The following is an 11,703-nucleotide window of genomic DNA, read 5'->3' as shown; positions in this document are numbered from 1 at the left end:
GTTGCTTACAATGCACTTCCTGTTAACCTAGGTAATATTATACCCTTCTGGAATCTTTGGTGGAGTTGAATAATAGTTATAATTATAGTTTTCCTCCATCATGATAAAAGACAAAGTAGATAAATATTGTGACTATAATTCTTCCTTTATAGCTGTTTTGTTATATGTAATTTTACTATGTTAAAATTAAAAAAAACCTTCCTTTTCATTTAGACAGCAAAGGGGAGATGATGTGGGATTCCCCTCTGTATGCTGTGATTACCATTAATGAGTAAAGAAAGCTGGCTTGAGTCTATAGCAAGGCAGAACAGAACTAGGCAGGGAAAACTAAATTGAATGCTGGGAGGAAGAAGACAGAGTCAAGGAAAAGGCATGTAACCCCTCCAGAGACAGAACTTTGCCAGTAAGCCACAGCCACGTGGCCATGCAGAGATGAATAAAGATGGGTTAGTTTAGGATATAAGAGTTAGCCAGAGAAAGGTCACAGTCATGGCACTGGCCGCCTGTCTTCTGCCTCTGCCCGACCGGGCCACTAGACTCTGGACTCTCGGAGCCGCCAAGGTGAGGCTGTCACTGGCTGAGTTTTGCTGCTTGTGCCGTCGCTGCCTGGGCACAAGCGCGGCCGCGATCCCTCACTGTACTTGGGTCCTGTCGAGCTCAGCGCTGAGCTCCTGGGGTCCCCGGAGGCTTCTGCTCCACCGGGCAGAGCTCCCTCCGTCCCTCGCGTCCTTATCCGCTGCTCCCAGCCGCAGCTACAGCACCGAGGAGCAGCCCCAGCAGCGCCAGAAAACCAGGATGATCATTCTGGGCTTCTCCAACCCCATCAACTGGGTCCGGACTCGAATTTATGCCTTCCTTATCTGGGCCTATTTCGACAAGGACTTCAGCATCGCTGAGTTATCGGAGGGGGCGAAGCAGGCGTTTGCTCATGTATCTAAGTTACTGTCGCAGTGTAAATTTGATCTATTGGAAGAATTTGTAACCAAAGAGGTGCTTCAGGTATTAAAAGAAAAGGTCACCTCACTGTTTGATAACCATAAAAGTGCACTTGCTGCTGATGTCGATGATACTGTCTACACGTCAACAGGAGACATCTCTATCTTCTATGATGAGAAAAGAAGGAAGTTCGTTAACATCCTGATGTGCTTTTGGTATCTGACTAGTGCCAACATCCCCAGTGAGTCTTTAAGTGGACCAGTGTGTTCCAGGTGAAGCTGGGGGATCAGAACGTGGAGACAAAACAGCTGCTTAGCGCCAGCTATGAATTTCAGAGGGAATTCACACGGGGAGTAAAGCCCGACTGGACGATTGCACAGATCGAATACTCGAAGCTGCTGGAATAATATTTCTGGAAAAAAAATCAGGGCGTGAACTCTTAATAATTGTTGTGAAAACTAAAGAAGAGATGTTTCTGGATCATTTGATTTTCACTTAATTAAGTCTGTGGATTACTTTTGTATTTGGAAATATTTCTTGCAGTATATTGACATGATACAATAAAGCATTTTCCACAAAAAAAAGAGCCAGAAATATGCTTAAGCTATGTAATAAGGAGGGGCCTGCTTGTTTGTCCAAACCACCCAGCTAGCTTAAGCCTGAAATAACCACACAGAAATTGTATGAATTAAATCACTGCTTGGCCCATTAGCTCTAGTTTCTTATTGACTAACTCTTACATCTTAATTTAACCCATTTCTGTTAATCTGTGTATCACCACATGGCAGTGGCTTACAGGCTATGTTTCAGCAGTATGTCTTACTCTGGTGGCGGATCCATGGTATCTCTCTGGCTCTGCCTTCTTTCTCCCAGCATTCAGTTCCGTCTTCCCTGCCTACCTAAGCTCTGCCCTATCAACAGGCCCAAAGCAGTTTCTTTATTAACCAATGAAAGCAACACAAAGACAGAAGGACCTCCTACCCCAAAGCTATTGGCCAAACAGTATTGCAGATAATATAGTTTTCTGTGTGGTTATTTTGGGGCTGAGTAGCCAGGAACAAAATAGCAGTCTCCCACAACATATTCTTTTCCATGGTATTTAAAACAGAACCAGTTACCTCTGTTTATCTTATCAGCCATGATCTTTAGACATTTCTAAGCTGAAACTTCTCCCCAATGAAGGTGTTTAGTCAAGAGTTCAAGGAAGGGCAGCCTGATTATGTCAGAATAAAGCTGAAGGGTAGGTGAGGGCGTGATGAAAGCTATTTTCATTCTCTTTAAGATCCTACAGTTGATGTATACCCCGAGGAAAAGAGATAAGCTTTATATGGCTTAAGGATGCTGCTGTGGACTCTCTGGGGGAACTTATATGAGATTTATAGTATTGTTTTCCAGGGTAATTGCATTCAGCATTCCAGAAAACTAATTTACCAGCAAATGTTAGGAGCATAAATTGTAGATTGGCTGTCACTGGCACATAGATTGACTTTGAAGCTCAGGGCACAGTTAGCATTCTATATTTGCTTCTACGTGTTGCTTTTTGCAATAATCCCTTGTTTCTCCAAACTCTGAGAGGATGGGGATAATGACAAGATGAAAGTTTTCATGAGTGTGTTATGAGCTCTCATGGAGGAACATCATGTAGCCCTCATCAAGAATCTCACTAGGTTACAGTGATTGCAGAGATGGCTCAGGGTATAAAATGGTTTCTTTCTAAGCATGAGGACCTGAGTTAGGAGCTCTAACACTCACATAAAATGAAATATGGGCACGGGGGTATGCCTCTGTCTTAGTCACTGTTCTACTGCTATAAAGAGACACTAAGGCCAAAGCAACTTTTATAAGTGAGCATTTAATTGGGAACTTGCAGTTTCAGAGGCTTAGTTCATCATCATTATGGTGGGAGACATGGCAGAAGGTAGGCAGTGAATGGATGAACAAGAATAGAGAAGGCACGGTTTCCCTTCATCACTTTATTTTGTGTCTTCACACTTGCAGTCCAGTGGGCTAACAATGTGGACCACACAGTTCAAGTCTCTATCAGGTCATGCTCTGGCTTTACCCTCCAAACACCAGTGTAGGCTTGGTGACTCAGTGTCTGTACCTCTACCGTGGCTATCACAGCGCTGCTTACTGTCTTAGGATAATGGTGAGGATTGGGACAGACCATGAATAGAGTGCCCACAGCAGACCCTGAGTCGTCTGAAAGGAGCAGCTGGTATTATTAGCAGGAGCTAATTTCGCTTCAAATCGGATTTCCTGACTTTTCCTTCTGCAATTCAGTTGCCTCCCAGGCCTCCCCTAAACTTACAAGCTAGTCACAAAAAAATCTCGACAGAACTTGAAAATTATACTTTTTATTATGGTCACATAAAACAAAGTCAGTTACATCAGATTGTTCAAATACGTTGTGAATTAGAGCCTCCAATGCTTACAAATTTTATACACACTTATATGTATACATATAAATACATACATATGTAAAAGATATATATTTTCTTCTAAAATAAAGTGCCCAAATCTAAATATATGGGGCAGGAAATGGAGAAAAGGGCCATCAACTCTTGGCTGTTACAGTTCCTTTCACCAGCTGAGCCTCCACGTTATATACGCCCATTCAGGTATAATGAATTATAATCACCCATTCTTTCCCCAGTTCTTCCTAGGGAATCAGTCTCACTCAAAGGTTAAAAGGTTACAAAAGCATGTGGCAAACTTACTGAACCAGTTGACTCAAATGACTGCATGGGATACAGCATTGGTTTCCAGTGGGGAATAACTAAGTATTATAGGTCTCATATTTAGAGGATTATCTTCCTGCTACAGAGCTGATGGAGTAGTACTATACAAACCAGGCGTCTCTAATTCTAATTCCTTTACTAACATGCAGTGAAGCCAAGTGTTGGTACAAAGGTTCCTGGTGTTTCCCATCACCCAGGCTTCAGGGAGCAAAGACACAGCAGGATTGTGACTTGTGGGTCTTGTTTCTTTTGTTATTAAGGAGATTATAATAGAAGGGCAGGTAACGACTGAGAGAGATCATTGAGAGAACCAAATTGAATTGAAATGGGCAATTACATTACAAAACAAAAATCAATGACAACATTTCAGACTAAAAGTGAAATAAAGGGTTAAAGAAAAACTGTACTTAAGTACGATAAAATTAAAAAAAAAATCCTTACTTCAAATGGGAACTAGAGCTCTATTTCCATCCCAATCGCTCAGCTAACCTTCTCAAATTCTCACCAGACATCACAAAATGTTATAACAACGTTTGCAGTATCCCACAAGAAACAGAATCTTAAAATGCCTTTGAAAAGACTTCAACTTATTGAAGCAAGGCAGGGATGCCTAAAATTAGCTTCCACGAACCCAGCCACTTCAGCATCTTTGGTGGTTACATCTTCAAACTATTTTAGCACGGATCGATCCTACGCAAGCAGTAAAGGGAGAGAGTGTCTCAGCCACCAGGACCGAGAGGACACCAGAGAACTTCCCAGCATTTAGCAGACCAGGAACCACGAGAGACCGCGCCATTTCCCAAAGTCAGAATAAGGAGTAGGATATTTTGCTCGTGTTTGGAAGGGCAAAAGAAGAGCCAGGAAGGACTTTTCCATTTTAAGCACATCTTGGCAGGGCCTCTAACTACTGATTTTGGTGAGCATCTTGTTAATCGCTTGCTTGACGTGTGTGGTGGAGCTGCGTCGCCGTGTCTTGCCTTGGACCATCCTTCTACGACGCACCTCTCGGCAGAGCTCATAGAATACCTCAGTGATGTTCCCTTCTCCGGTGCAGGCGGAGCATTCGTAAAAGGCACAAGCCAATTCTGTAGCCAGCTTCTCCCCTTCTTCCGTACTCACTTGTCTGGAGTGGTCCAAGTCGGCTTTGTTTCCAACCAAGATGAGAGTTACATTTTTGGGTTTTTTGACTTCATCTAAGATGTTCTTCAGCGGCAGCACTTCTTCGAAGCTCCCTCGATCAGTGATATCGTAGACCAGCACGAAGCCTTCCCCCCAGCGCATATGCCCTTCCCTTTGGATAGTGTCTTCCTGCGGGCAAAGAAAGAACAGCAATCAGGAGACCTGGACCTAATCCCAATGTGTACACTGCTATTGCCATAATAATCCCGTAATTATACCTCCTCATATCTGTTTATCATTAAAGGTCGCGGCTGTTTTCCTGGTTGAACTTATTTTCTTAATTAGTTTGGAAGAGGTAAGTACAACCCAGCCCCATTTGTTTTACTATCCTCTTGGTTCTGATTACAGACAATTGGTAACCCTAGAGACAGACACAAACAATGACATGCTGTATAAAGCACACTGCCTAAACCTGAGGATGAGGATGCCCATCCACACATCCCCATGCCCTACTCTGTGCTATACAGTAATAGTCACGATGAAAATTCTCCTGCAGTGACATCAGAGAGGTGACTACTCCTTCATGAGGAGAAAATTGGCCCAGTTTGAAAGATGTTGGTGCCTGGGCCTGGAGGCACATGTGCCTGTGGTCCTAGTACTTTGGAGGCAGAGGTAAGAGAATGTTGTGTTCAAGGGCGGTCTGGGCTACATGGGGAGATGGCGAGACATTATGTGTGGGAAGAGAGACAGGAAGAAGATGAAGAAGAAGAGGAGGAGAAAGAGAAGGAGGAAGAAGAAAAGATGAGAGGGAAGGAGAGAAAAAAGGCATTGTTTTCATAGGTTCAGATGTCTTCTAGAGGCTTCTGCCTCTCTTGGTGTGTTCAGTACTGAATGGGGATCCATACATAAAGACAGAGTGATGAGAAGGATAGGGGTATAGTTAATTTCAGGAGCCTTTCTCAGATTAAACACTTTAACTCAAGTCTTCTTGGAGGTCATGGGTCATTGTTACAGTGCCATGAAAATGCCTGGGCACCAAATTATCCCCCGTAGCCATTTCTATATTTAGGGGCTAAGACTATGAACCTTTTGTAAGACTTGATCTGATTAATGTCAAAGGAAATTTGCCAGCAAGATTTGTAGGCAGGTATCTCCGCATAATGCAGTGTGAAACACACAGACAAACCTGCATGTGGTCATAGAGACTTGGAACGCAGGATAGACCAGAGTGCTCTCTCAGAGATTCACCTTGCACATGACGATTTTAATAATTCCTTTCGATAGCAATGCTTATTTAAATTCACCTGAGCATTCCAAAAGCATGTTTGGCTATAATGCCACACGAATACATTGACATCCCCCAGATATAGAAGGAAAGTCACGCTAGATGTGACTATTTTATTATTTCTAATACCTTCTTGAAAGTATTCTTGAAGGTCATTTACACAGAATCAGATCCCATATGCACCAGTGTATAAAGTGGAGAGATAATGGAAGCTATGAGCTTTTAGTCATATGAAAGTCACCTACAGAAAAATTCCTGGGTGTTATTTTTTTTACATTATTAACTTACATATCTCCTTTTTATTTACTGCAGAAAATACTTAGCTGAATTTCTATTCACCTGGCCAGCGGTATCTAGGATCTCCATAGAAACAACTTCGTCATCGATGGTTGCCTGGTGTCGGTAGGTTGACTCTAAGAGAATGAGAAAATGAAGACAACACAAAGGCACATTGAGATTTAGTCTGATCCTCAAAGCCAGAAATTAGTCATGGGAGGAGTATTTCTGCTTTTGTAGCAATAGGGGTGAGGGTCCTGCCCAGGGACGAGAGGAAGGACAAAGAATCAGCACTATATTCTACAGAGCTTTATAAGGGCCCAAACTCCAGCCATCTGCCTCCTTGCCTCTCTAAACCCTTTTCCCCCCCAAGGCTGTACCTTGTTCTCCTATGAGGCCAGCCCCCCTAGTGGTCTCTTCAATTTGAATTGGATGAAATATCTACATTCTAAAACAACAAAAAAAGAAATTTTCCATACAAAAATACATTCTGCCTTGAAAATCCTAAAATTCATTTTTTTTTCTTCAGAAAACCCCATTGTGTTTTTTCCTAACTTCAACCCTGTAAAGATCAAAGTCCTCAGAGGGAAATGCGTAGGGTTGAGAGATCAGGACTTGATAGGCAGGCAGATATAGATGGTGAACTTCATCACCTTCCTGACCTGAGACAAAAGCCTAGCAGCTTAAAACAAAGATTAGTCCTTTCTTTCTTTCTTTCTTTCTTTCTTTCTTTCTTTCTTTCTTTCTTTCTTTCTCTCTCTCTCTCTCTCTCTCTCTCTCTCTCTCTCTCTTTCTTTCTCTTCCTCCCTCTCTCCCTCCTCCTCCTCCTCCTCCTCCTCCTCCCTCTTCTTCTCCCTCTCTCTCTCTCTCTCTCTCNCTCTCTCTCTCTCTCTCTCTCTCTCTCTCTCCCTATCCCCTGCTGGCTGATGGACCTGACAAGGCAAGACTGATCAGGATGTGTTTACATAACAGTTGTGGGTTAATCAGCCATCCTGCCTTTGTTCAAAGGAACCAACCACAAATTCTGGAGGGGACCCCTTCAAAGACTGTTTAAAGTTCCTGCTCTGCTCTGCAGATGACAGTTCTGTGTCTGCTGCATTGTGCTTGTCTCCTCACCTCTAACAAGGCCTCCTTTACTGGCTGAGTCTGCCTGCAGTGGTTGAGAGTTCCCCACTGCTTCCCGCCACACAGGAGCTTCTAGGCCTTTTATTTCCTTAGCTTACAGATAAAACAAACAAACCAAACCAAACCTGATCAAGACCCCTAGGCTAGGCTGTAACAGGCTGAGCAGGTGATGTCAGGGACCTTAAGAGAGTAAGAAGCAGCTGAGCTTGCTTTTGGTGGTTGGTGAAGAACAGTACCCTGAGCAGATGGGGGGTGGGGTGGCATAATTCTCTTCCATGTTGCCTGATTAAAGCAGACAACAGCAGCTGTTCTGTGCCAGCTATAGTCGCTGGGTCCTTAGTGGTCCCCAAACCCTGAGGGACGAGAAGGTGGCAGGTAGAGGAAGCCTGGGCAATCATGAGTAATACATCCTTCATCGTGTAAGTGGAATCACAAAGCAAGGCAGCCTCAGCTGCGCTGCCACCCATGAAAACTGCAAGGCGTACGACGGAGCCTAGAGTGACTGACTGAGCCGGTGAAGGCCACACCGAGGGCCTTTCTCAGAAGGCATCGCGAGCTGGTAAGAAGGAAAGCATGCTTTGAAATTTTAATGAGAAATAAGTATGACACATTTGTAAATCTTATTCTTTATAAAACAAGCCTCGGTGGAGAGACTAAAATCTACATTGATGTGGGATTCCCCTCTGGATGCTATGAATGTGTTTTATTACTATTGGTTAATAAAGAAGCTGCTTTGGACTATGGCAGGGCAGAATATAGGTAGACAGGAAAACTAAACTGAATGCAGGGAGAAAGAAAGTGGACTCAGGCAGATGCCATGGAACTGCCCAAGAAGAAAGATGTCAGAACCTTACTGGTAAGCCATAGCCTTGTGCCGATATACAGATTAATAGAAATGGGTTAATTTAAGATATAAGAACTAGGCCGGGCGGTGGTGGCGCATGCCTTTAATCCCAGCACTCGGGAGGCAGAGGCAGGCGGATCTCTGTGAGTTTGAGGCCAGCCTGGTCTACAAGAGCTAGTTCCAGGACAGGAACCAAAAGCTAGGGAGAAACCCTGTCTCGAAAAAACCAATATATATATATATATGTGAACTAGCTAGGACTACATCTGAGTCATTGGCCAAACATTGCTGTAATTAATATAGCTTCTGTGTAATTACTTGGGACTGAATGGCTGTGGAACCAGGCTGGACAGAAACCTCCATTTTTACTATATGGTTGTGGAAACAGCCGAGGTTGTAATGGCTAACAGTTTCTGAGAACAGGAGCTACTGAAAGTCTTAAGATAAAAGTTTCCAACAGAATGTACCCATTACAGTGAAATTTAAGGATTACAAAAGGGGGAAGTAGATTAAGAAAAAAATAGTACCCTTCCCATGAGAGGGCATGGCTCAGTTAACACTGAGCTTCTTTTCAGTGAAGCTGAATTCAAGACACTAGTGGCACAACAAATTAGTGAAACTACATCAGAAGATTCTGGAGTTGTGATTCATTCCAAATTATTCTCATGTATCCTATCAGGATGAAACTGGGACAAAGATCAAGGGTAAATTTAACTAACAATAATTTCAGAAAAAAAGGGGGGGGGGGAGACCTAGAAAAAGTGAGCTAAGTATAGTGGAAAAGACTGCTCATTTGTTCCCAGCTGCCTAGACCCAAAAAAAAATCACACAGAAACTATATTAATCATAACACTGCTTGGCCAATAGCTTAGGCTTCTTATTAACTAATGCTTACATCTTAAATTAACCCAGTCCTATTATTTTATATTTTACCACAAGGCTTGTGGTTTACTGGTAAGGTCCCAGGGCAAGCGTCTTTCTTTTTCAGCAGCTACATGGTATCTCCTTGACGCCACCTACTTTCCCCCTCTATATCTGCTCGGAATTCCCACCTTGCTCTAGTCTGCACTCTCATAGACCCGAAGCAGCTTCTTTATTAATCAATAGTAACAAAACACATTCACAGCATACAGAGGTTAATCACATATCAGTAGGAGAGGGAGATCAGAATAAATCAAAAGCGATGCGAAAGAGAAAACTCAAAGCCAGCATGATGCGGGTGCCGACTCCACTAGCTGGTGGTACAAAAGTGATGTGGGAGTCTCCTCTATATGCTGTGATTACCATTAATAAATAAAGGAACTGCTTTGGGCCTATAGCAGAGGTATAGGGGAAGAGAGGTAGGTGGGGAAAACTAAACAGAATGCTGGGAGAAAGGAGGAAGAGTCAGAGAGAAGCCATGGAGCCTCTGCCAGAGACAGACATGCTGAAACTTTGCCAGTAAGCCACTGCCACGTGGTGATACATAGATTAATAGAGATGGGTTAAATTAATATGTAAGAGCCAATAAGAAACTAAAGCTAATGGGCCAAGCAGTGTTTTAAATAATATGGTTTCTGTGTGATTATTTCGGGTCTGAGCTGCTGACAGGCGCTCCTCCTACACAAAAGTAGTAACAAGAAAACAAAATTTGAAGACAATTGTAGGCTCATTCTATAGTTGATCATAAAATCAAGAATTCAAACTTAAAAAATCTCTGCTGAGGGTGCTGGAGAGACGACATGACATCTAACACAATTACTAACTGGGCATTTGTGCAGGCCGATCACTGAAACATCTAAACAAGCATGTACATAAGCCTGGCATTGCCTCTCTTGGGGACGAGACTAGAAATCAGTGCTTTTGTTTGTTCATTTCTTTAGCACATCTCACCACCTTTCAGACTTTCTTTGTTTCTTTCTTTTCTTTCCTCCTTCCCTCCCTTCCTTCCTTCTTTGTCCCCCCCCCCCACACACACAGTTTTTCAAGATAGGGTTTCTCCTTTTCCAAGGTTTAGTCCTTGCTATCCTGGAACTCACTCTGTAGACCACGCTGGCCTCAAACTCAGAGCTCCATCTACATCTGCCTCCTGCGTGCTGGGATTAAGGTGTGTGCCACCACAGCATGGTCTTCTTTCTTTTCCTATCAAGTACCTTTTGCAGCCTTTGGGGACCATTTTCCTGTTTCCTTACAGTAAACAATAGTCTATCTAAGGCATAAAATGCAGAAAGAAAGCTAGGGCAGGATTTAGTCATCTAGCAACAATAATGTGAATGATCACCACCGGAACCTCCATAATGCAAGCCGATCTTAGAAAAGTTGTCATTTGAGAGATTACTTTCAATATACTTGAAGAAATGTATTTTGCACCTCCTCCCTCTCCTGGAACTCATGGCCCACACATTGAGAGCATGTGGAGTCTCATCTGAAGGGCATCCTGGGCCTGCACTCTTTTATGTTAAATGAGAGGTTCTAGTCTGGAGACTGAAGGCTCTAAAATGCCATTTATAGCAGCTACTGCTCTGCAAGTGTTTCCCCAAGAGTTTCCTTTCTTCTTTAGTCTTTGGGCCTGAGGAGAAGTCCAGCTGGCCGCACACATGCTAGGCATCCACGCCCTTCTGGTCCTTTTCCCAGGCTGTGGCTGTTCTGTGCCTTTTGTACTGACTCTCCCCATTTTCAAATGGCTGGCATCAGCCCTGCAGCCTGGAAAACGAAAACCCAGGCTCCTAGCCATCTCTTGCCACCAAAATGTGTCTCAGAGGAAAGGATGCTGTTCTTTGTGGCTCCCATGACAAATGGTCTCTTGGTCTCGACTGCAGAAGGCCACCACAGTGGGGAAGAGAATAAAATGAGCGTGCAGGAAGTTGTGAGGTCCTTTGGCTGTTTGTTAGCTGAGCGAAAGGGATGACACACAGGAACCGAGGGAATGTCTGCTGCAGACACAGCAGCGGGTGGTGGTGACCAATTTTATCCAAGATGAATACTGTTTTCACACTCTTTTGAGCATTTTTCTTCATGCTTTGTTCTCTCATTATGAACTCATTTCCCTATATGCAAGACATTGAAAATATTATCTAACGAGAAAAATATCAGATACGAATTTGTGAGATAATAACAAACACATGATTTCTGCTCTTCATTTTAAAATTCAAAGGAAAGCTGGGTGTGGTGAGGCCAGTTTGGTCTACATAGTGAATACCAGGACAGCCAAGGATATTTAGAGAAACCTTACCACAAAAACTAAAACAAAACAAAAAACAATCAAAGGATACACATATGTTTGGACTGTTTACATATGCTTTATTGTCTTTATACTAACAAGACTAGTAACATGAGTACTTTCTTTGTTGAACTGGGGGTATGTTTGATTGATCTATGGCCAAAAGCATTAATATATA

At 43.1% G+C, this 11,703-nt stretch overlaps 1 protein-coding gene and 1 pseudogene across 3 annotated transcripts in view; one reads left to right on the top strand and one right to left on the bottom strand.

The window, feature by feature from the left end:
• Positions 1–489: 489 nt before the first annotated feature.
• LOC126497272 (m-AAA protease-interacting protein 1, mitochondrial-like) lies at positions 490–1,343 on the top strand (annotated as a pseudogene).
• A 1,934-nt stretch (positions 1,344–3,277) lies between these two features.
• Rerg (RAS like estrogen regulated growth inhibitor) overlaps positions 3,278–11,703 on the bottom strand; it is a 114,504-nt gene continuing 106,078 nt past the window's right edge. For all 3 annotated transcript variants that reach the window (XM_050135225.1, XM_050135223.1, XM_050135224.1), the window contains 2 exons: positions 6,421–6,494; positions 3,278–4,985 (listed from right to left, as the gene is read on the bottom strand). In XM_050135225.1, coding sequence (XP_049991182.1) covers positions 4,578–4,985; positions 6,421–6,494 — 482 coding nt within the window. In that variant the 3' untranslated portion in view covers positions 3,278–4,577. The remainder of the gene's footprint in view (positions 4,986–6,420; positions 6,495–11,703) is intronic.

The sequence above is a fragment of the Alexandromys fortis genome, unplaced genomic scaffold (genome assembly GCF_014885135.2).
Source record: "Alexandromys fortis isolate MF-2015 unplaced genomic scaffold, M_Fortis_MF-2015_v1.1 scaffold_21, whole genome shotgun sequence".
Classification (NCBI taxonomy): Eukaryota; Metazoa; Chordata; class Mammalia; order Rodentia; family Cricetidae; genus Alexandromys; species Alexandromys fortis.
This window is presented reverse-complemented; position numbering and strand designations above follow the sequence as displayed.